The 25,193-nt window shown below is 45.0% G+C and overlaps 1 protein-coding gene across 1 annotated transcript in view; it reads right to left on the bottom strand.

Moving 5' to 3' along the window:
- Nucleotides 1-23,816, bottom strand: part of MINDY4B (MINDY family member 4B) — a 48,445-nt gene extending 24,629 nt beyond the window's left edge. The window contains exons 1-7 of the mRNA XM_072792096.1: nucleotides 23,727-23,816; nucleotides 12,899-12,958; nucleotides 11,487-11,597; nucleotides 10,255-10,397; nucleotides 9,997-10,024; nucleotides 8,102-8,269; nucleotides 145-264 (exon numbers count right to left, since the gene is read on the bottom strand). Of these exons, the coding sequence (XP_072648197.1) occupies nucleotides 145-264; nucleotides 8,102-8,269; nucleotides 9,997-10,024; nucleotides 10,255-10,397; nucleotides 11,487-11,597; nucleotides 12,899-12,958; nucleotides 23,727-23,816 (720 nt within the window). The remainder of the gene's footprint in view (nucleotides 1-144; nucleotides 265-8,101; nucleotides 8,270-9,996; nucleotides 10,025-10,254; nucleotides 10,398-11,486; nucleotides 11,598-12,898; nucleotides 12,959-23,726) is intronic.
- Between the last annotated feature and the right edge of the window lie 1,377 nt (nucleotides 23,817-25,193).

Below are 25,193 nucleotides of genomic sequence, written 5' to 3'. Positions count from 1 at the left end.
TTTAAAGTTAAATTTTAAAGTATATTAAATATGCTTCTAGAAATGATTGTAATGAAAACATGCATTCCTGATGGGTGAGGATGGAGGGAAACATGGATAGGGAGTATAGGATTAGAATATCTACAAAATTTTGCCTATTATTACCTTTCCTACTTCCAAAGCGAAAGCCAGGTCAGAAAAAGGATCATGGAACCTGAAATAGGCCTTTTTCCAGTCATGGCTGAAGACATGGATGGTATTGCCAAAGAGGCTCTGCCGTAACTTCTGAGAAGAGGGGAAATAAATGATTCAAACAAAGATAATTCTTCTTGGACACAATCCTCATAAAGAGCCTTAAGTATGCTGGTGAAGTTATGGAGGGAGGCCCGTCCCCTTCCTTCATTCTGGTTTACATGTTACCTTATTCCCCTATCTTAAGTGTAGAGTCATGTGCAGAAGAATCACACCAGGTTCCCTTAGACTATTTTTTTTTAAGATTTTGTTTATTTATTTGAGAAAGCACAAGGGGCAAGGGTCAGAGGGAGAGGGAGACGCAGACTCCCCACTGAGTAAGGAGCCCAACATGGGGCTTAGTCCCAGGACCTTGGGATCATGACCTAGGCTGAAGTCGGACGCTTAATTGACTGAGCCAACCAGGTGCCCTTTGACTATTTTATCCTGAAGGCTCAGTGTGTCGACTTTGCACCCTGTGGTCCCCAACCAATTTTTGTCCCTTGTGTCTGTCTCACCTTCCATTGCCAGCCATGTCTCCCTTACGCCTTGCAGTCCACCGCGGGCTGCTGCGCTGGCCCTCTGCCTCTTGTCCCTATCTATATCCATGACTCTACAGCCCCTACCCATCCCATCTTTGAGTCTTTCTCTCTTGCTCTAGGAAAAAGAAACAGGACGAAACAGGACTCTGCATTTCTAGCTTGAGTACAACATTGATTCCAATGACACTAAACAAAGCATTCTCCGTTCTCTTGCCCCAGAATCTTTAAGGTTTTCCTGGCTACTCTATAGCGTGTTGAGATTAGAGAGGGTCTTTTAGAGCTTCCCAGAAAAAAAAAAAAAAAAAAAAAGCCTTTATAAACCAAACACATGAAAAAAAAAAAAAGAGAGAGAGAATCTATTCATGATCAAGGACATATAAATTGTTTAGCATGCGCTTGGCCCTATTTGGGATATAGAGAAATAAAAAGTCTGATACCCCACAACTATGTATAAGATAGAAGGTGTGAAGTTCCGTAAGTACAAGGTAGCTTGAGAGAACAGAGGAAGGAGAACTTCTGACTGAAGCACTCCAGAAGGCTTCAGGGAAGGGGCGGCATTTGAACCAGGCTGGCAAATGGCATCTAGCGTTTATTGAGCATTTTCTATGCACCAGGCATTGGCCTAAGTGCTTTATATTCATTATGTTGATTTAATTCTTTGAGGTAGGTACTCTTATTATCCCCTTTTCACAGAGAAGTATTCGAGTAAGTTACCCAGATGGTAGGAACAGCTGGGACTTGCATCCATTGCTCTGCTTCCCTAGCTTTAAGTATGTGTCATCCTATGATCGCTATTGTTTTTGCGTGCTGGTCTTTATTTAATTAATATTTTTTCACTAGCTGGAGCTACTCTTCGATAACTTCAAAAATATCTGTTTAGTAAGGACACTTCATATCACATCTTTAAGTAGGAATCAAAATCACTCGCCACATCTTGAAAAAAAAATAATGGAAATAAAACAATGTTCGATTGACTTATGCTAGGAACCGTTGCCTGTGAAAGCTCCACCTAAGCTGGCATTCTTTTTAAGGAATTAAGGAAGCAGGAAGTGTGAATGAGGTGTCATCCCTTACAGAGCCTTTTTCCAGGGTCTGCCTGGGTGAGGAAGGAGCTAACTTTCCCGCAAGGTGCCTCAGTCTATGTAATATGGCACTTAATGACGTATCCCTAAAAGCACTCATGCTCCAGCAGAGGCACATGTCTCACACTTTGGGACAGACCACACATTGGCCTATTGCCTGTAACAGAGGGGAGAGGAGGCAGAGAAGATCTGCAAACACACGCACACACAGAGTACTCAGAGCATCCTGGGACAGGGAGTGGTTCAGTGCAACTAGGAGACTCTGCGGTGTGTGCATGCGTATGCATGTATGTGTGTGTTCCAGAACCGTGGTACAGGAAGTCTGTGGAAGTTGAGACTGAAGAGTTCCTGGGGGCTGATCCTGGAAACCTTAATATCACATTCGGGCGCTCAAAGCCAACTGGACGGTGTGGACAAAAAAGAACATGCAGCCCAATTGGTCCAGAGCTAAATGGTTTCTAAGAAAGAGATGCAGGAGAAGTCTGCATCTGGAATGCTCGTCCCCTGGTGGGACCAGGGTCTGCTTCTGTGGCTGGAGTTTATTTCCTGGCCATCTCTGCTCCCACTGTCGAAAGAAAAGATCGCCTCTACAAAGAAATAGAGGCAGGTGCATTTCAGCATGAACAAGGGCCCAGAAGTGCACTTGAAGAAAAATAATTTGCCTGGGGGCACCTGGGTGGCTCAGTCGGTTAAGCGTCTGCCTTCTGCTCAGGTCATGATCCCAGGGTCCTTAGGATGGAGCCCTGAATTGAGCTCCCTGCTCCTCGAGGAGCTTGCTTCCCCTCTGCCTCTGCCTCTGTTTGTCTCAATCACGCCCATGAATAAAATAAAAATAAAATCTTGAAAGAAAGAAAGAAAGAAAGAAAGAAAGAAAGAAAGAAAGAAAGAAAAAGAAAGAAAGAAGAAAGAAAGAAAGAAAGAAAGAAAGAAAGAAAGAAAGAAAGAAAGAAAGAAAAAGAAAGAAAGAAAGAATGAATTTGGTGTCTCAGGGTAACAGCAAGTCAAGGAGACAGAAGAGAAGGGCATAGAGACTGCTCTTGGGAGACACAGACCAGGTGTGTCCCATGGCCAACAGGCCACCAACCACAGGACATCCCCAGGAAGAGGGCTGACGATGAAATTGAGTGTTTCCCTGCCATCAAGGCGGCACAGCCCAGAAGACAGACCGAGCACCCCCCACTCCCGGGTTGAGAAGACGACGGGTTCGACTCCACGCCGACCGCGTGCCCTTGGACAGATTGCCCCTCCTAAGATTTTATTGCTTATCCTGACAGGCGGAGGGGAGGGGAAGTGTGTAAATGTGAGAGCCTGAGACTAAGAAGGCTTAGAATTCAAATTCACTTAAAAAAACAAACCTCTGGAAGTCTAAACAAAGTCTTCCTTCTGTTGCCAGGTACCACTTCCAACTTAGGGAGTGTCACCAGCCAGCCCGACTGAGGTGGCCCTCCCAGCCTGCGTGACTTAGTAAAGGTGACTCATCTCACCTACGTTGACATTGACCTTCATAAGGTATATCGCTTGGCCCAAGCCCGGCCTGCTAGACTCAGGAGAGGTGTGGGTCATCGTGCTGCCAGCTAACGGGACGCAAATGGTGACGGTCCTAATGAGTGACCAGGACGATCGTTCTTACTTGGCACCCTCAAGCACGGTTCTGAGTTTTTCTCTTCTCCCCTGGTTAGTTTTCTAGAATTTGTAATGAATGCCTCTCTTTCCTGATCGCCAGGATGATGACAGCGGTGAGGATCGTTGTCTGACACGCTCACGCACACTCATGCACTCATGCTCACACACGCTCACATGCCCACATTCACACATTAAGTAGCATGACTTTTTGAAGCTTCTTCTCTAAACCTTTTCTTGCCTTAGGAATTACCAGCTCATCACGGGATCAGAGTTTAGAATTATTGGGTCCAAGGAAACATTACTCTCCTCGCCCGTCATATGGAGTGGTAGACGCTCGGCCTGGTCATGTTCACCATGGATTCCTCAGCATCCAGGGCCCTGGCTGGTATGTGACAGGCTCCCAGTAAGCATCGGCTGAATTTTCTAAAAATTGAATTTGGCCCTTTCAGTGTACAATGAAAACATCTGGGGTGCGGAGCAGCTGCGTGTAGGCCCAAGGTCGACTCCCTTGTAAATGGCAGCTCCAGGCCCCAAATGCAAGCCCTTCAGCTTGTACCAGTAGAGGGCCCGCAGGGACCAGATGGCGCCCTAGGTCAGGATGATCAACCTGAGGAAAGTTGAAGACAGGGACTACTTACAAAGACGTGGGCTGCATGGGTGGGGGGGAACCCAGAGGCTAATGGGGCTCCCACAGCCAGCGAGAGCATCTCCCCTAGACCTGAAGGGGGAGTGGAGGGAGTAGTGACCTGAACCACTCTGGGGAGAGAGGACTGGCTTTCTGCTGGCTGCACAGACCCTGACTCCTTTCCAAATCCTCCCTCCAGGCTCCCTCCAGGCTCCCTCCAGTTTCCCTCCAGGCTCCCTCCAGGCTCCCTCCAGGCTCCCTCCAGGCTCCCTCCAGGCTCCCCCAGGCTCCCTCCAGGTTCCCTCCAGACTCTGTCCAGACTCCCTCCAGACTCCCTCCAGGCTCCCTCCAGGCTCCCTCCAGGCTCCCTCCAGGCTCCCTCCAGGCTCCCCCAGGCTCCCTCCAGGTTCCCTCCAGACTCTGTCCAGACTCCCTCCAGACTCCCTCCAGGCTCCCTCCAGGCTCCCTCCAGGCTCCCTCCAGGCTCCCCCAGGCTCCCTCCAGGCTCCCTCCAGACTCTGTCCAGACTCCCTCCAGACTCCCTCCAGGCTCCCTCCAGGCTCCCTCCAGGCTCCCTCCAGGCTCCCTCCAGGCTCCCTCCAGGTTCCCTCCAGACTCCGTCCAGGCTCCCTCCAGGCTCCCTCCAGGCTCCCTCCAGGCTCCCTCCAGGGCTCCTTCCAGAGCTCCCATGGGTCAAACTGAGTAGGGCGCCAGGAGAGGAGGGAGCCCTGTTGATGGAGTCCCTCCAGGTCAGTTTTGGCAGAGGGCAGGATGGAGAAGGGTGGAGAGTACAAGAGGGGCACCGGGATGGTACCTACTGCCCCACACTGGGCTGCTTCCCTGGGAGATTGTCCAGAACAGTGAATGAACCAAGTAAACATCCACTGAGGTCCATCTCCTGGCCAGACCTTCTGCGGGGGCACCAGGCTGTGCTTCCTCCTTCCAAAAAGCCTCACCCGTTGCCCTTAGGCTCCAGGGAAGCTCCACTCACCTGGGTCTCCACCAGAATATAATATGCTCCTGCTGGGTGGTGTTGCAAACACACCAGGGGCCTGCTTATTGGCTGCTGATGAAAGAGGCTACAGGAATGTGTTCAGGGCTGGGTTCTGGAGAAGGGCCTGGTTGCGGAGGAGGACGGGAGAGTGCCCTGGAGGGAAGGCAGGCAGTTTTGGGGTGAGGGGCGGGGAGGTGCAGGTGCAAGAGCGCAAAGGAGGCTGCTCACCTTCTCTAGTCTCTCCCGGGCCAGCCGCCTTGGCCATCATTCCTCACACCTCACGCACCCTAAGATGTTCCGTTGGGGAAAGGAAGAGGGCTGTAGTCTTGGAAACGAGTCACAAAAGGGGAGTAACAGGAGGGCTGGCATGCGCACTCCCCCCCCCCCCAACACACACACACCTCCTTTCTCAGCAGATTTCCAGCAAAGAGTGTGTGGTCCCAAGTCAGGAAATCCCATGCATCCCTACCCCAAACAGGAGGGAAGAGAGAAGGGCCCAATGACAACAAAAGGCATCCTCAAGTGAATATTAGGATTCAATAGCTCTGATAATGTGCCAGGCGGCTGCACCGCCCACCCGTCCATTAGACTTGGTCAAGCTTCCAAACCAGCTCCCTGGAACACGCGTACTCAGGATCCAAGGCTCAGCAGCTCGAAATCCCAGGGTGTGTTTAATTAATGCTACTGCTATTTAAAGGACACACTATCATCTGGCCCACACAATGGGAATAAGTCCAAATTCATTTTTTTTTTAAAGAAAAAAAATCAATTATCTCCACTTCTGGGACTTCCTTACCACTCCATCGACTCCGGATCAGGCTCTAGCCGTCTGATTCTCTTGTCCCCCAGGCTTTTCCAAAGGGAGAGAATTACCTTGGAAAAGTCACGGGGGAGGTCTGCAATCACATCACGTTTGTGTTGGTGGATAAGTGGGGGAATTCAGACCCAGGCTCTCTTGCTTCCAACAATATACGGAGAGACTGGAAGGCTTTGGAAACATCTGCGACTGCTTTTCTCCTGTTTTTAAAGTTTCTACATGTGTTTTTAAAAATACATCGCATGTTCACATGGTTCAAAATCCAGAGAGCACCAAAAGGTACACTGAGAGAAGACTCCCTCCCACCTCTGTCTCCTTCCTACCCCACTCTTTCCCTCCACTGTTACATCATACGAAGGCTTCTGGAATTTCTGGGAGCCCGGACAGGCAAATACCAATAGAGATTCATGCTTTTCTCTCTCTCTTTTTTTTTTTTTTTTCTCAGAGAAAAGGTAGTCTAATTTCCTGATATGTGTAAATCCTACAATGAGGGTCTTCATAGAAAGGCATCATAGAGCCAAGAATACATTCCTATTAGAGATTGCTCGTTAAAAACATTATCTTGGAAAATGCACACAGTTGCCCTCGCTTCCGGTTCTACGGCACAGTGTAGACAGACCAATCACTGAGGCTGGAGACTCTCACGGGGTCACACGTGCATGGCCTGTCTTCGTTCCCTGAGAGGCTAGCCATTAACTGGACACGCAAGACACGAGTCAAGGTACCCGCCAGGGGCTGTGAGGCCAGTAAGCAAATGCGGCGTCTCCTGGGAGCCTGCTGACCTGTCTTCCTGTGACATCTGGCATTTGAGCAAGGGAGGGAAGGTGGATCGAGGCAAAGATTTGTGATAATAAGAAAGAACGGCGGGCCTCCTGGTACATCTGTACTGCAAGGATGACAGGAAAGAGCTGCTCTGTAAGGCCCGTGAGGATGCGCAGGGTAAAAAGGAATGTGGGGCTTGGTCCCTTACAAGTGACGATGTCCCCTCTGAGGACCTTAAGGGAAGCCTGTATTCGGGGTTGCAAATGCTGCAGTCGGGGCCAACCCAACAAGCAGATGGCGACTGTGTGGTTTCCCCAGAAGGGGTTCCAGTCCCCACTCCTGCCTGACCCTGTGTGCAGCGCACGGCCTGCGGCAGGCCTGACTACAGGGCAAGTGTTACTGGCCTTCAGCCAGGTGACCAGGCTGGTCCTGGGTGGTTTCTGCAAGCTTGCCCAGGCTTAGGGCAGCATGTCCTCAGGAAGGAAGTGCTTCCTCCAATTCTTGTTCTTAGGGCCCCCCAGGAAAAGTCTCTGCCTGAGGCTCCAGAATACAGTATGGAGGCTGAAGAGACAGGAGGAAAGTCCTGAGGAAGAAGTTGTCCTAAGAAGCCCCGAGTCCCACTCTGATTGAGAGAACTATCTTGTAGGCAATTTGACTGAAGGGATCTCTCACCCTAGCTGGTCCTTTCCCTTCCCCTCCTGGCTTGACCCATGGCTTAGCTTCCCCAGTGCCCCACCGTGCCTCTTTGACCTTGACAGCTGGGCCTTCGGACCATTGCCAAGGCATTTGGCTCCAGCCCTGGCCTGTTTGACCCCATGAGATGCTGCTGGTTTGCCCCCTAGCTGGGTCTCCGCCTCAGCCCTTTGCCCCCACCCAGCAAGTTTGGAATTGAGCGAATTGTCCCTGGGAACAGGAGATTCCAAATCCACTTGAATCCTCAATGTCAGCTTCTTTTCAACTCTGCATGTTCATTGGCAGCCCCAGAAAACATTTCCTGAGACGAGCCCCTTGCCCCAGGACCAGGCCTGGCCCAGGTGTCCCACCACCCTCCCTCCCTCCCTCCCTCCCTCCCTCCTGCCTGTGCTGGGACAGGGCTGCGACCTGGCTTTCTGGATGCTTGTTTGTGGCACTTGTCACCTGCCCTATCTTACTTTATGTAGTGATTATTTGAACTTAACTCCCTCACTCCCTCAAAGTTAATCAACAGACCAAGGAAGTGAATGGAGAGACTCTCCGAGTTTGGGAGGAAAAGATTGTTAACACCACCGACGTCCTTGAAAAATACCATAAATAAGTCATTTTAATTATATTCTCCTTTTACCAATAACAACCGTCTGTGGTCTTATCTTCCGTAATACTCTCACATGACAGCAGATAAGATTCCCAGCCTTGTTGTTTGGGGAAGATTACATTTCCTTTCATATTTAATTGACAAGCTATACTTACCATGGCCATTGCTAGGGAGATAGGGAAGCCGCCTGATTTTGAAGAGATGATAGAGGGTTTGGGGATAGAACAAAGGCTGCTTGATGGCAAATGTCCTTGTCCTGTGGGCTGAGGCTTTCCCGGTCCATCTTCAGTTTCATCCACAGTTATATGGTTGCCTTCATGATTCTGTGTAAAATGCCATCGCCAAAAAAACCAAAAAAACAAAAAAAACAAAACAAAAAAAACAAAACAAAAAAAACAACCAAACAAACAAAAAAACCCAAAGCAAACAGAGCTGGTGATGACTTGTTCCCCCCCCTCCCCTTTTTCTCTCTTTCTCTCGGAAATATCAGTGTTCAGAAAATACTGTCTCCCTTTTAGAGACCTCTGAAAATTGTGATAAATAGCAATAAAAGAGGCAGAAAAATCCCAGTGTCTGTGTCAAAGGGTTTCTCCTAAGTTTTACATGACTGGGAGAGGTTAAATGTAACTATGGAAACATAATTAATGCTATCAAGACCTTGACTTGAAATTATGTTTAGAGAAGAATGTAAATGTCGCTGTCTCTTGTTTGGAGAAGACAACACTTTATAAACAGTAAATGAACCTTCCAGTGTCTACGAGGGATTTCTCACTGTGTGGTTAACTGGCCCATAAATGAAGTCGGGTTACCTCCTTTTAATTTTCTCAGATTCCTGCTCCCTAATAAGTGAGTTATAATAATTTTCGTCTTTAAGAAAACCACCCCCTATCTTTAAGAAAAAAACTTATTTTTACTCTTCTTGACCGATTCTTATGGCATTTAAATATGTTAGTGTCAAGTCTTCCTCCAATTTATTTGACTTCTATACCGATGCCGTGAAACAAATCTGCCCCGTTGGTAGCCGAAACATGAAGGAAACTGTCTCCTTAGTTTTCTAGATTCCTAGAGGCCAAGATGTTTTCTTATCTCAGAAACACAGCCTCCAAGTTGCAGACTACTGCACTCCGTAAATCAAATGGAAAATCTTTACATTTGTGGCGATGGGTTTCCCTCACCTTGTATGAAGCGTAATTTGACATTTATTTAGTTTTTTCCTTTCAAAGATTGTTTTATCTTTTGAATATTCTGTTCTCCCAAATGGTAGCTATTTCCACTGAATACTTCCAGGACTAAAATGGAAGCATTATCTCTCTGATTCTAATTTAGACTGTGGTTAGGAAAGTTTTAGCACAAATAAGGCTTTTGATGACAGGTTACTGGAAGGAAGACGCCTTAGCGTTAACAGTTAAAATATTAATTATTCAGTTGTTTGATCATATCATATATTAGTGCCAGGAAAATCGCCCTCATGTTTTGTGCTGTGTTTGTTCAGAGATTGAATTAATATCTGAAATACCAAGTTCACTACTTCGTAACCTCGGGTTACAGAGATTAAAAAAAAAAAATCCTTCGTCTTATATCGTATAACAGATTTTAAAATGCCTTGTAACCCCTGAATTCAGTCAGCTTTCCCATTTTTGAAAATGATGAAGGAAAACAGTTTTTCAGAAGCTGAATAAAGATGATAGCTACTTTCAAAATTACTTTTCTTCAGGAACGCTGAAGCATTTGGATGTCAGAATCTAGTGTTGCTTTGCACGTGTAAGAACTCTAGATTCTAATATTACTTTTTTCTAAAATAATAACCATATGGTGTTCTTAATGATGAAAAGTACTTAAAAGTGGGAAGAGATTTTTATGGAGAAAAAAGAAAAAAAGGAAAGCAAAAGAAAAGATTTCAACGGGCTTTCTAGTTTTCTGTGTTCGCACGTTAAATGCCGGGTGCCTGAGTGACATTATGTGCATAGAATAAATGCCGATTATGCCGTTAATGTGATTGTTTGAAGAAGCAACCAGAGGAAAACACACTGGTTTTGAGAAAAGTAATTACCTGAAGAGTTGTGTTATTGGCTCCCAACCTATAAATGAAAGAGGGAACATCAAGTAAATGACTCCCTCTATTCAACCCTCAAACCTCCTCCAACCCAACCTTGCTAGCAAAGTCTCTCTCCACACATGGTTATACCTGAAGCATCTTAAATGTAAACCTATAATGGAGACTTCTCATGTAGCGAGCATAAAAGCTGATTGCCTGAACACCTGAAATCCCTCTGGTTCTAGAGAAATGAGAACACAAGGACATTCTTACCGATGATAACTAAAGATTTGCCGCCATTTGTCCAGAAATGAAATTTTCCTAGTTATCTCCTCCAAATCCAGCTCCTGGGAGCATTGTTCCTTGTCCGAGACTTGCATAGTCCTCTGGGTGATGTGGTGAACTGATGAAGGGAGCTGTTAGGTTGGGAGAAGAAGGTCGGGCAGTGGGGAAGCCAGGTGCTGGCTCTCTGGACTGGGCCAGCTGGAGTGCGGCCCCTACTTTTGACCAGCGAGGAGATCACACCACACACTTGCTGCTCTGGGCTCTCTGAAAGGCCCTGCTCTCAGATGTCAATTAAACTTTCATTGGAGGCGGAATACTTTGTGTATTGCTGTTCCCTGTATAGACGCCATGAATGTTTAATCCAAGACCCAGATTTATAAACAAAAGGATTGCAATTACTTCTCAGCAGCATCAAAACAATTGGGATAATTTAATTGGCCAAGGATACCATCCTGGTGGAATGTGAGAGTAGTTGATGCCATCATGCTTCTGTGGAAGTGTTTGTGGTACAGAGATACTTAGCAAAGGGGGGTAAGAGCCATCCTGTTGATATCTAAAAACTGTATCGACTACTGTTGGATAATATGTAGGCCAAGGAAGAAATTGGCCAACAGATGTTTGGCATCGAGTCTAGTACACAGAAATCTTGCGGACAGTTTGAAGAAGGACTGGTTTGATTTGTTTCAGGGAGAGGTCTAAAATGATATCATGCCCTATTGGCTGAATGAAATGTAGCTGCGATAACTGGCATAATAAAGAATATTCCTGTTGTGATGGGTAATTTTATGTCATCTTGTTAGGCTACATAGAGAGCCCAGTTTTGGGTCAAATGCCCATCTAGATGTTGCTGCGGAGGTGTTTTTGTTTTTTGTTGTTGTTGTTTTTTTTAAGATGTGATTAACATTTAAATGGTAGGTTTTGAGTAAGATAGATTATACCCCAAAAGGTGGTTGGATCTCAACCAATCAGGTGAAGGCCTTAAAAGACGGAGGTCTCGGGAAGAAGAAGGAATCTGCCTGTCAATAGTCTTCAGACTCAAAGTGAAGCATCAACTCTTCCCTGAGTCTCCAGCCAGAGAAGCGCCCTGAACGTTCCCAGACTAGTCAACCTTCACAGTCACGTGAGCCAATTCCTTACAATAAAGGTCTCTCTCTCTCTCCCTCTCTTTCGGGAGGACCCTGAGTAATATAAATGTGTTTATCAAAAACAAATACCAATACCGGCGACCAATATAAGTTTTCTTGTCTCTTCTGATTTGGTGGAGTATCAGATTTGAGCCTCAGGAGGTCATTTTCTCTTTGAACATTTCTGATGACGAGTTTTGTAAAATCCTAAGAGGGGAAGAGGCGAAGAGGCTTTTTGGATCTATCATGACTCGCATGGCCGGGGCTGAGGAGATTGGTTATATGCAATATGGCAGAGACCTTGAGACACAGCAAGTCACTAAGTAGACCACAGGTGGATTTAGGCATCCACGGTTTTGCTTTGAACTTCTCTACCATCAGTTTCTGAAATGAACTTTTGGTGGTCGTAGAACCAATTCGTATTCACAAGTCCCATAAACTTTCATCAGATTTCACATTTTTAGTGTCAACGTAAGAGGCATAAATGATTCCTTTCTTTTTTTTTCTTCTCAAACCATAAATCCTTTTTTTAAAACCCTTACTGTCCCACTCTTCATAATTTTATCTTTCTAATAGTGGCATTAGTATTTAATATTTATTGGGCACTCTCAGTATAGAAAAAAATAAGAAATTATGTGATCCTTGCTCTTGAACAATATAATGATGAGAAATGTCTTGTCTTGGGTTTCCCTATTTAGAAAGTCATGAGAAAAAATAAATTCCGCATCTGCCATTTCAATTGTTTAACAATCCCAGCCCAAGAAAGGAGAGTCGCTAAGAAAGTCTTTTTCTTAAGAATCATTCTTAAATCTGCATATTTTTGTTTATGTCTCTGTCCTATTTTACAGAAGATTCTGTAAAGGTAGAAGCATAAATCCCAACGAATAGACAACTCACAAATAAACTTTCCTGTTGGGTTTCATAAACATGTTTTGAGTATTTCCTATGTGCCAGGCGCTTGGAAATGCCAAGGTGAATAAGATGAAGTTCCTGCTCTCTCTAGTGGTGGAAACGGACACCAAGAGAGGGAAACGCTGTGAGAACCCAGGCTCCGCAGGCTGTGAGTAGGTACGCAGGAGGCAGGCAGGAGAGCAGAGTGGGTAAGGACGTGGTCTCTGGGCCCAGACTGCTTAGTTTTGAATCATGGCTTCACCTCTTGCTACTTGTATGGCTTCAGACAAGTTATTTAATCTCTCCATGCCTCAGTTTATTCATCTGTGAAGTGGGGATGCTTTCATATCTTCACCATATTAAGACTTCTAATCTATCCAAATGGTATGTCACTCTACTTATTTAGGCCGTATTTACCTTCCCATTGTTTGACCCCAGAAGTGGAATGCCTGAATTAAATGGTATATGGTCATTTTAAAGACTTTTGATGCATAGTCCAACTTTCATCGCTGTTTGTGAGCATCCCTTGCCCAGCCCCTCTAATTCCCTTCATTCTCAGGTTGGAATTCATGGTTCTGCTCCTTGCAATAAAGAAGTTACTGCCTTTACTTCCTCACCATTTGCTCACTTTTCCATCGGATGTTGATAAGGGCTCCACAGATGGAAAAGGCTGGTCTCTGGAAGACACCAAGAGTCAAGAATGTCATTCAGCCACATCCAGAGAAAACCACCCATCTCTTTGAGTGTTTTATCAAGACTTAGAGCAGGAGGCCTGGGTGTAAGAAATGGGGTAGACTGAAGAGATGGGATTGAAGACCCTGGGCCAGGTTGGAACGACAGGGCAAGAAGGGAGGGGTGCAGAAACATGTGAAATCTGGGATTGTCCATTTCTGCATTTTTCTACCCTTGCTTCTACCCCATGGTATGGCATGTGAAGTCACCTAAAGCTCCTGTTCCAAGACCATCCCTGCTGTGGCAAAGAATTGGTTTTGCATGTGGAGTCTAGGGCAGCAGTAGGCCTACAGCAGCAAAAGGAAAGAACAAGAACAAGCAGGGATAGTGGGGGAGGGGGAGGATTTTGCAGCCATGTTTTCGGGGCAGTGGGTGACGGTAGAGGGTCCGAAATCGTTCACCTGTGAAGGAAGTACACTACATAAGTGCAAAAACCTGTGTCTGAATCCATTTGCTTTCCTTGTGGATGATTTTGAAGTAATACCAGTGATTTCATGAGAAAAGCTAGTATCTATTCCAGACTTGGAAATTACTGTGTAAAAATTTAACGTTATTAACATTTGCTATCGTTTCCCAGAAAGCTATGACTGATCTTTACAATCATTTACTCAATCTGCCTTAGAGTCAAATTTAAAAACGTTGGGCTTGCAAGCATTTTGACTAGCTTGCAAAATCATCCCCAACCTTTCTTCTTGCTGTTTTCTTATGATGCTTCATAAACAGAAATCCGGAAGTAAAATTTAGAAACTTTTGAATTTTTTTTTAAAACAGAATCTCATTAGTGTTTAATTAACCTTACCCCTGGAAAGCTCTTCCTTAGGATTAAGTTAAATCCTTTATGCTTTGAGAATCATTCATTTTCTTTAGTTCTCCTTTCTGTGGAGATGGAAATTTCCTGATTACATTCCTTACCGAAAAGAACTCTGCCAATCCACAGGAAACCAGAAGATGGCTGATATCTTCTCTTTTTGTTCTTTGGTGATGTGATGAGGACGGTGTCAAATCCCAGGGCCTCCCCCCATGACTTCGTAACCTTGGAAAAGTCAGTCTCTCTGAGCTTCGTTTGCTGTGGCTCCTCTGACTTAATTCATAGAATCGTAAAGAATAGGACTTATGTGAAAATTCCTAATCTTTAACCAATGTTTTCTTGCCTCCTATATGTTAAAAACTCTCCTTTAAACATTTTTTTTCACCGCTTTATGTATTTTGAGAGTCGCATCATGAAGCTAGAAGTCAAAGTCCTAAAGTGAGAAGATGCAGACATTGGTCCCAACCAGTCCCTCATTCCATGTGGCATTTGGTTGGTCACTCAGTCACTGGTGTAGGCCCCAGTCCTCATCCGAAAGACCTTAAAGACCAGTGTGGTATAATGGGAAATATATATTTGGTCATTGTTCCTGGTTACTGGCACAGAGCTCTTAAGAAATCCTTGGGATTTCCTGAGTGACAAAGGGTGATAGGACTGCCTGGGACTTCCAGCCCTAGCCCCCAGCCTCCAGGAAGAGGATACGGGCCACAGACCGAGTTGATCACCAATGGCCAATGTTTGATCAATCATGCCTGTGTAATGAGGCCTCCATAAAACCCCTAAACATCCACGTATCAGGAGGGTGACATATTCCATCTCCACTGTGGGCAGAGATTCCTGCACTTGAGACCCATCTGGACCCCCCAGCCATGTACCTCTTCACTTGGATGTTAAAGCATATAAATTAGTATATAAACTTGTAAGTAAAGTGCTTCCTGTGAGCCCCTCTAGCAAATTACTGAGCCTCATGAGGGAGTTGTGAGAAACCCCTATTCTAACCAATTGGTCAGAATGATCTGATACTTGTGACTAGAGTCTGAAGTGAAAACATTCTTGCGAAACTGAGCTCTTAAGCCCATAGATTCTAACCCTAGATAGTTAGTGCCAGCATTGAATTAATTATAGGACACCTAGTTCACCTACTCAGAGAATTGGAGAATGGGTCAGTGGGGGGAGGGGGGGGCAGGGGGAACTTCTCACTTAGTGTCAAAAAACAACTCGGCAACTAGCATTTAAAGCACACATCCTGGAGTCAGGCTGCTTGGGTGGGGACTCTCGCACCTTCACCGTATTAGTTATCTATTACTAACAGCCTAGCACAGATTTAGCCGCTTCAAACAACACCCATTTATTATTTCATAGTTTCTATGCATCAGGAGCCCCGCCATGACTTAAGTGGGTGCTCTGCTCAGGGTCTCACAAAACTGCAATCAAGGCGTTAGCCAGGCCTCCAGTTCCCATCAACGTAGAGGGTCCTCTTCTAAGCTCACGTCATTGTTGGCCGAATCCATCTCCTTGGGATTATAGAACTAGTTTCCTCAAGACCAGCAGACAAAAGGAGTCTCTGTTGCTTTAAGTCTCTCTGACCGGGGAGGAAAGCCCTAGCATCCCAGTAAAGAATTCACTAAATTAGGCTAGACCCACCCAGAATAATCTCCCTTTTGATTAGCTCAAAGGCCAGACTAATTAGAAGCATTAATCACATCTGCAAAAGCGCTTCACCTTTGCTGGATCAGGTAACATAATGGTGGGAGCGACATCCCGTAGTCCTTTGCCATATTCTGTTGGCTAAGTCAGACTGTCTCTTTTTCGTTGTGAGTTTTAGCAGGTTGTATCTTTCAAGGAATTGGTCCATGTCATCTAGGTTATTAAATTTGTGAGCGTAGAGTTGTTTGTAGTGTTCTTATCCTTTTAATGTCCGTGGAATCTGTGATAATGTCCTCTCCTGTATTTCGGATATTAGCCATTGAATCCTCTCTCTTTCTTCGCCTGGCTGGAGACTTATTGCTTTTTTGGTTTGGTTTTTAGGTTTGCTTTTGTTTTTGTTTTCGTTTTTTAAAGATTTATTTATTTATTTTAGAGAAGGGGTGGGTAGGGGCAGAGGGAGAATGGAGGAGAGTCTTAAGCAGACTACGCTGAGCGCAGAGCGCCAGGTGAGGTGGAGCTCAATCTCAGGACCCTGAGGTCATGACCTGAGCCAAAACCAAAAGTCCAACCAGCTTCACTGACTGTGCCACCCAGATGCTTTTATTGATCTTTTCAAAGCACCAGCTTTTGGTTTCATTGATTGTTTTTTCCTATTGATTTCCTGCTTTCAATTGCTCTAATCCTTTATTATTTATTTTCTTCTCCTTACTTTGAATTTAACTTGCTTTTCTTTTTCTAATTTCCTTAGGTGGAAACTTAGATGATTGATTTTAGAGCTTTCTTCTTTTTTAATACATGCATTCAATGCTACAAATTTTCCTCCCCCCCAAAAAAAAATATATTTTTTTTTCCCTCCCAGCATGGCTTTTGCTACATCCCACAAGTTTTGGTAAGTTGTGTTTCATTTTCATTAAGCTCAAAATATTTTTCTATTTTTCTTGAGGTTTCTTCTTTGATCCATGTGTTACTTAGTGCACTGTTTAATCTCCACATATTTAGGGATTTTCCAGTTATCTTTCTGATACCGATTTCTGGTTTAATTCCATTGTCGTTCTGCGAGCAGACATTGTATGATTTTTATTCTTTTACATCTGTTAAGTTCTATAACAACGCTAAGAGGTCAACCAGTTAACTGGGCAGATGTGTTTTCTTGCCCAGAATGTGGTCTATCTTGGTGAGACTTCCATATGAGCTTGAGAAGAACGCATGTTCTGCTGTTGGATGAAGCAGTCTATGTATGTTAATTGTATCCAGTTAATTGATGGTGCTGTTGAGATCAACTGTGTCCTCACTGATTTTATGCCTGCTGGATCTTTCCACTTCTGAAGGAAAGGTGTTGAAGTTCCCAACTATGAGAGTGGATTAATCTCTTTCTCCTTGCAATTCTATTAGTTTTTGCTTTGCATAGTTTGACACTCTGTTGTCAGGTGCTTACGCATTAAGAATTATGATGTCTTTCTGGAGAATTGACCCCTATATCATTATATAAGGCCCTTTTCCATCCCATATTGTTTTATTTTATTTTTTTAAGATTTATTTATTTATTTATTCATGAGAGACAGAGAGTCGCAGAGACACAACCAGAGGGAGAAGCAGGCTCCATGCAGGGAGCCCAATGTGGGACTCAATTCCAGATTCTGGGATCATGCCCTGGGCTGAAGGCAGACGCTCAACCACTGGGGCACCCAGGCATCCCTCATCCCATATTCTGTTAATAAGCACATCACAGGTCCCACCAACACTCAAGGGACACTTGTTGGGAGGGTCAACTAGGGTGTGTCTACCACCAGCACATGCTGGCAGTGATCTTAGGTCAATCATTTCACCTAGGTGCCTCAGTTTCTACTCTTATAAAATGGGTATAATAATATTAACCACCCCATTGGTTCACTATGAGGACTCATTAATTAATACCTAAGAAGCATTTAGAACAGAGCCACGTAGTAAGTGTTTAATGACTTTTAACTATTTCTCTTCAAAATAGGGACAATTGCTGCCAATTTCTGCTACTACTGACCACCTGCCTGGGGTTGTTACAAAACTCAGAGGGGATGAGGCATCTCTGCTAACTGAAAAATAGCACGCAACTATGGGGTTGGTGACTGTTTTAGGGCGTGTTTTCCTCATTCTTTAACGAATGTAGCTTTTCATTTCTTTCCTCTGATTGTGCAATGACCCATAATGGTCTCTTTATATTTGTGGACAGAGAGAAGTAGAGGTTCTGGATTGATTCATCTTGCTGGTGTTTCACATTTGCCTGTTCCGTGATATCTTCTGTCCTGTTTTAGGGGCTGCTTAGGTGTCAGAAAGGTCATGGAGCAGCAAGTAATGAGATGTGGGTTCACTGAATCTGCTGTGTGACCTTATGGGAGTCACTAACCCTCGCTGGGCCTGAGGAGGTAAAATAAGACATTGGACAACACTAGATCATTGCCTGATAACCCCTTCAGTGCTTACCTCCTCTGACTGGGGCCTAATCTGTCGAGTCTAACTCCACCTGGAATCTCTTGACTCAGGCCCACGAGCCCTCTCTATTTATAGGCCGTTTGTGGTTTTATAATACTTTGTACCCTCTCCCTGGACTTCAGATCATGCAGTTCTCTATGAAACCAAGAAAGCCCCTTCAGAGACAGCAGAAGTCATTCTCAGGAATGTAATTCCAGGAACCAGAAGCAAAGTAATGCTAACAACATCAAAAGCCAGGCAAAATTAACAGATGCTCCGAGTAATGAACAAGGTGCAGAGAGGTTTTTCATAATGACTGCCTCCGTAGAGTATAAATAGGAATGCATCCCTTCCCTCCCCGTCTCCCCTCACACCATCTGTTATTTGTGTCAGGCAGGCAGTAATTGCTATATGTGACCCTTGTTGTTGGTAACGGGGACAACACCGTACATCGCAGTTTTCTTTGCTTTCACCCATCTCCTGGCAGCTGTGGCTATAAGGTTTGTGTCTATCCTAAGATGGCAGATCAGGATTTCCTTGGCCCTTGTAACTAAATATAAACAAATCACTCACCCTCCCTATTGGGGAATAAGTTATAAATAACAAGTCAGAGCAATCTTTCATCAGAGAGGCTGTGGTTACTAGGAGACGGGCCCTGCAGTCAGGCTTTCTGTTGTCATTACGTATCCATATGGCATTGAATATAAGCTCTGGCTCTCAGTCTTTGGCCTTTCGAATGGTTCTTAAGTAGACTGTTCCTGCAAATTATTCAACTCTTTTAGGCATTTTGAGAGATGAAGTTGTGGGTTCTAATCTGACCTCTGTCATCAGCACGCTGTGTGACTTTGAGCGAATTCATTCATTTCTCTGGTCTTCAGTTTAATTCTTGGTAAAAGAGATGAGAAAGTTGGCTGGATCGGGGGTTGGCAAATTATGACCCATAGGCCAGCAAATCCGGTCTGCTGTCTCTTTATGTATGGCTTGTAAGCTAAGAATGGTTTTTACATTTTTAAATGGTTGAAAACAAATGAAAAGAATAACATTTTGTGATGCAAAATATTATACTATGTCATAGTATAACAGTATATAGCTATAGGATGTAACATCTAATAATATATAAAAATATCTCGTGAAAATTATGATTTTCAAAAATTTACATCCACAAATAAAGTTTTATCAGAGCACAACCACTGTTTACCTGCCACCCCCTCCCCGCCATGATTGCTTTCACAGTCAGTAGCAGAGTTGAATGGTTCCAACAGAGGCTGTTGAGGCCTGAAAAGCCTAAATAATTACTATCTGGCTCTTTACCATAAAAGTTTGCTGACCCCTGAGCTAGGCTGTCTCTCAGGTCCTGGTCACTCCATTTTACAAATTGACTAATTCTTAGCACAATTCCCTCTCACCCTGGGGAAGAAATTCCAGGCTTCCAGTGAACCACACTTGGGCTGCTCTTACAGGAAATCTGGCATTTCCAGTGAGTCCTGATTGCTGCCCTGGGGTAGCCTGAAAAAAACTAGAAATGTCTTCGATCAATATGTGATGGAATGCTAGCCTCTGGCCTGCCCTCACTCTGGGTCAGCCCAGGCCTGGGGACCAGGGCAATGAGTCACGGGTTTACCCTGAGAGTGGGGATATGTAGTAGTTCAGGCCTAGTGAAGAGATGAGGTGTTAGGATGTCCCTGCTATGACAGAGAACCCAAATAATAGTGGCTTAAACAAACCAGAATCTCACCAGGCTTTTCCATAAAAGTCCAGGTAACTGTTACATTAAAGATATCAACTGTTTGCAATCTATAGAATTTATTTGGATCCTAAAAAAAAAAATGTATGAGATAATTGGGGAAATTGAAGCACTGTATGTTTGATAATAATAGAGAATTATTGGCATGCCGGGGTAGCTCAGTGGTTGAGCATTTGCCTTTGGTTCAGGTCATGATCCTGGGGGTCCTGGGATCAAGCCCCACATCAGGCTCCCTATGGGAGTGATGTCTCCCTCTGCCTGTGTTTCTGCCTCTCTGTGTCTCTCATGAATACATAATTAAAGTCTTTTTTTTTTTTAAAGAATTATTGATTTTTTTAGATGTGATACTGAAACTGTGATCATGTTTTTTAAAAAAGAGTCCTTAAGATCCATACTAAAATGTTTATGAATGAAATGATGTGGTGTCTCCAATTTGCCTCAAAATGATCCAGTTGGGGAGGGTTGAAAGTGGGTGAGGATGTATAGTTTAAAAAAAAAAAAACTGGTCAGGAGTCAGCTGAAATGTGTAATAGATCAGAGGGGTTCATTCTATTACTTTCTCTAATCATAGATAACCAGGGATTAAAAGTTTATACTTAAAAGGAATTTGGTCTATGAAAAATTTCACTCAACTGCCAAAACTGTATAATTACGGTCATTGTAGATGTGTTTATAATAAAAATACTTAGAAACAAGTTTTCCTGAGAAAAAAAATTCTTTGGGGAGGAATAGTTGTGTTGTGTCAAAAGTTCCAAGCATTTAAAAATTTCGATTGATGGAATATATTTTATTAATAAGCTTTTTATTGATTAAAAAATCATTTGAAAGTTTAAAGAAGATATAGAAATTACCATTAATTTCTTAGTCAAATCAACTTTTTTTTTTAAGATTTTATCTATTTATTCATGAGAGACCCAGAGAGAGAGAGAGGCAGAGGGAGAAGCAGGCTCCATGCAGGGAGCCCAACGTGGGACTCGATCCCGGGTCTCCAGGATCACGCCCTGGGCTAAAGGCGGTGCTAAACCACTGAGCAACCCAGGCTGCCCTTTTTTTTTTTTTTTTTAATTTTATTTATTTATTTATTTTAATGTGTGCCTCAGTCGTGGAAACATTTACCATTTGTCAGGTGCGTAGTATGATACTATGCATGGCATGTGGAATTTTATTTCTTCAATGTAACTGTCATAAAATTATTCCTTGGACATGAAGATAAATCTGGGTTCTCAGAGCTTAGTACAGTGGCTTCTCAATCAGCAGGCATCTGGGGCTCAGGCCACAGACACTCCCATTTTGTGGCTCTGCCATCCTCATGCTTGGCTGCATCTCATAGTCCAATACGGCGGCTTCGCCTCCTGCCATTAACTCTGCATTCCAGAATGTAGGAGAGGGAAAATGGTGAAGGGCATGCCCTTGCCGGCATGATACAGAATTTGTCCGTGTCACTTCTGCTTCCCTTCCACCGGCCAGAATCACGTGGCCACTAGTTGGAAGAGAGGTTGGAAGGGCGAAGTCCTCAGCTGGGAGCCATCCATTGCACTAGGCATGTTTTATCCACACAGTAAGGGCAGAAGAGCTGTTGGGGCACAATGACTAGCCTTTGCCATGCATGTCTATGTTTACATTTATGTTGGTATGCGAACTCCAGGAGTCTCCCTCTTGCTTGGAGTTTATTTTTTTGCCTTTCCCTCTCCTCCATCTTCATTCCGACCCCCTGTCCCTTCCCTTTTCAATACCTTCTTGTAAACAGCTTGCTGTGGGAACCCATGTGACCACATTCCTTCAGGTCTGGTGGTTCTGATCCAGACACCCACTCACCTATTGTGCATGCGTTCCTATCCACGCAGTCACCCGGCCTCTCCCCACACCCACCCACCCACCCCCACACACACCCACACCCACACCACAGTCATGCATTTGGTTTCGTAGTTTGGGAGGCATGGGTTTTTAGTCTCGCCTCCTTCATTTACCCCGTATGTAGCCTCGGCTGGGTCAACTAAACTTTGTAAGCCTCATCTTCCTCACGTGGAAGAAAGCATTGCTGCATCCCAGGAAAGAGCCCTTGCAGAGCCTACCTTAGGTGATAAGTGAGGATGTGCACAGTTGTAGGGAAGTGCCTGGGCTTTGATAAGGAGAAAGCCACATTCCTGGTGCCCTGTACTGTCGCTGAATCTGATCACACTACTCTTCTCATAGGGTCACAGCTGGGTGATTCAGACATAGAATCTCATCCCAATTGGCCTGTTTCTTTTGGAAACATGCATTTGGACCTCAGGGTCAGCTGATGATGATAGAGTCCTTTTAGTGGCCAAGGTCTGCAGGGACTTCCCAGAGTCCCCGCGGTCCTGGGGTCCTCTCCGCGTCCTGGAAGTCAGCAAGTCTTCATATTCTGTGATATACCTTATTTCTTCAATATACTTCGCTTCTTTGATTGCAATTTGTTAGCCTGGTTTCTCTTCCTCACAAGAACCTTAAACCAAGCAACTGGGTTATTGGGAAATTTGGCAAAATTTAACATTTGATGCCCTTGTCTTAAAAATCTGTGCCCTTTAACCCTCTCCAAGTGACTGATAAATTAGTTTCTTCCTGTTGCCATGCTTCTTCCCAAGCAAAATTAGCCATAAGAAGAGGCTCCAACCGCCACCATTGACGCTGTGAAAACACATGAGTTTTTGGATCTCTGCCTCACCTACAGTGACCATGCTATCCTTAATTCTAATTACATAAAAAAAAAAAAAACATATTTTCCCTCCAATAAAGGGATTGGATGTATCGGGAAAGAGATGAGGGTGGACTTCCTGGAGGAAGGGCAGATCTTTCAACCTGGCTGCCTAGATTGCCTGTGTGCCTGTGCACATGTGCACATCCCCACATTGGCCCACGTCCATGCCACACTGTGGGGTCACAGGCAGGCTTAGCTATCTGGCATTTGAAGACAGAAGACCTGGCTCCTCACGTGTTTCACCGGAGATTTCTCCTTTTCTCTGAGGCCTACCCTCCAGCCTCTAGACCGCTGTGTGGTCTGTGTGGCTTCTCCCATCAGCTTCATTGACCCATGGGCTCCGCTTCTGTGGCTGCAGTCCTGTGTCCTGTCCTCTCAGGCCTCACCCACCTCCTGATATTTGAGTGGCCTGTGTGTGGTACAGTAGAACACACTCTCACCAGACACTTGTTCAAAATGACAGGAGGGATTTTATTCAAACCATGGAAGCAAGGGGAAGAGGCTGAACTCAACTCTGAGTATGGCAAAGACCCCAGGTCCTCATTCCTCACGTTTGGTCAATCACTGGACCCCGACTTACTTTGCCTCATAGGCATCTCTGTGTCCCTCTGCTGCCTGAGACAGCCTCTCTTCTCCTGGGTGAATTTCTATAAAATGTTCTTGTTGGTTGGCCAGTCTCTGTTTCAGTCCCTCCTCAATGGGCCCTCGCAGGTGGTTCTTCCAGGGTGGAAATCCAGCTATGCCATTTGTCTTCCGTGATTTCTGGTGGAACCACCAGCCCACATGGCCCTTCCCTGGGGTCTGTGCTTGCTCTCTTCATGCCACCTCTACGTAGCTGGCCTCCTATGGATGCTGAGCACTCTCCACACTGCCGACAGGGAATAGATCTAATCAGCCTTGCACATGCCTTCTCAGGCTACTACCTCAGCTTGCTAAACCAACACAATCCTCCCTACCCTTAGCAGGAAACCTCAGCTAAAGTCAGTGATGAATTTGACTTGGAATCTAGAACATTTCCAATTCACAAGGCGCCAGTGTATAGCTTGAAACTTTCTGAGCAAGGGGCACATATGGAAAGCCCTCGAGGTGCCCCACACAGAAACTTCCAATTTCCAAAGAGAGCCTTTTAAAGAAAAAATGGAAAGTAGTACTGATATAAAGGAAGAAGAAAAAGGAGGGAAGAAGAAACCTCAAAGATTAGATGTGCCAGGAATACCGATGGCTTAAAAAACTGACGGTCCACCGTCTTGCCTCTCTGGTCTGCACGGAGGAACCCTACACAGAACAGGCTCCCGGATGCCCATGATGTGGGACCACTGGTTATAGCAGGCCCTAGTACCCTCTGCTCACCCTTGTGCCACTGAAATCTATGCTTGCAATGATGTGTCGCTGGGCCTGGCAGTGCTGTGCCCTCAGGATGAGCTGATTCCTTCCAGTCATTGGCTGTTTTGGCCGTGAGGGATCCTAGACATCTTTCAGGGGGATCATATTTCATGTATGAATAATCCAGCTGTGGATTGAATCCTGACTCTACAGAATGTGGGTTGGGGACCCTCCTGGATGCATTGATATGCCATTGACAAGAGCCGATAAGCATGGGGCTTCTCCTTTTGGGTTGGAGAAGAAAATGTTGTGGCTGGGTGTCCGGAGAGGAGAGAAAAAAAGTCTTGTGATAGGAAAGAATGCAAGCACTTGGGTGGCATTTGTGTCGTGCTCAGCCTGTGGGTCTGGTTTTGAGATTTCTCGGAAGATATGTGACATCCCAGACGCCAACAAAGCTGGTTGGGAAAACAGATGACAAAATATGTAACAGAGTGGAGGAGGAGCTCTTCTGTCACAGACTTCAGCGCATTCTGGGTCCTTAGGGTTGCAGAGTATCCTTCACGGAACAATCCCTTTGCTCTGGGAAAGCAGTCTCCTCACAGGGGCCTGGGAGGCAGGTAGGCTGTGAGCTACCTCGATGTAGACAGACTTGTTCCTGAGGACACAGAGCTTCAGCGCTGCCAGAATGAAATGACAGGGCCCTGGGAGAGAGGGTGGAGAGCGATGCCTTGGTTCTCTGTTTGGCAGGGGGCTGACTATTAAGAGCTATCAAAATTTGGAAATTTAACCTAGTATGATTAAATTTATGCTCATGTCCTGGGGAAGTCTGCAGACATTTAGATTAGTTTCAGATAAGCACACAAAGGTCAAGAAAAGGAACTCCTGGGTGGCTCAGTGGTTGAGCGTCTGCCTTCGGCCCAGGGCATGATCCTGGAGTCCCAGGATGGAGTCCCACATCGGGCTCCCTGCAGGGAGCCTGCTTCTCTCTGCCTATGTCTCTGCCTCTCTCTGTGTGTGTCTCTCATGAATAAATAAATAAAATATTTAAAAAAAAAACAAAGGTCAGGAAAAGTTAGATGTGCTCCAGAGTTGTGCAACTGGTGAGAGCAGGAGTTTGGGCTTGAACCAAGGCTCTCCCCACCTTCAACAAGCTGGCTTAACTTGAATTCTTATTGAGAAAATTGTCTGTAATTTAGCAGCAACCTTGTTTCTGTGATTTTTTAAAAACTGATTTAAGTTCTAAGAACAGGGACTGTGTCCTGTGCTTCTCTTTCCAGTAGGCCATGTGGCTGAAGCTTAATCATTACCTCATGAATCATCTTACTCATTCCTTAGAATGGACATCATGCATCTTCTCTCGTGTGTTGTGGGCAGTTGCTGGCAAAGGATTGGGCATGGGTGGCCGTACAGTAGGCCTTATGTCTCCAAAGCATCACCCCCTTCGAAGTGAAGGCCCTGGTAGATTTATGGTTAGATGGAAACCGAGAATGGGTA

The sequence above is a fragment of the Canis lupus genome, chromosome 22 (genome assembly GCF_048164855.1).
Source record: "Canis lupus baileyi chromosome 22, mCanLup2.hap1, whole genome shotgun sequence".
In the NCBI taxonomy this organism is placed as follows: domain Eukaryota; kingdom Metazoa; phylum Chordata; class Mammalia; order Carnivora; family Canidae; genus Canis; species Canis lupus.
The sequence above is the reverse complement of the archived record's forward strand: the minus strand, read 5'-3'. Positions and strand labels throughout refer to the sequence as shown.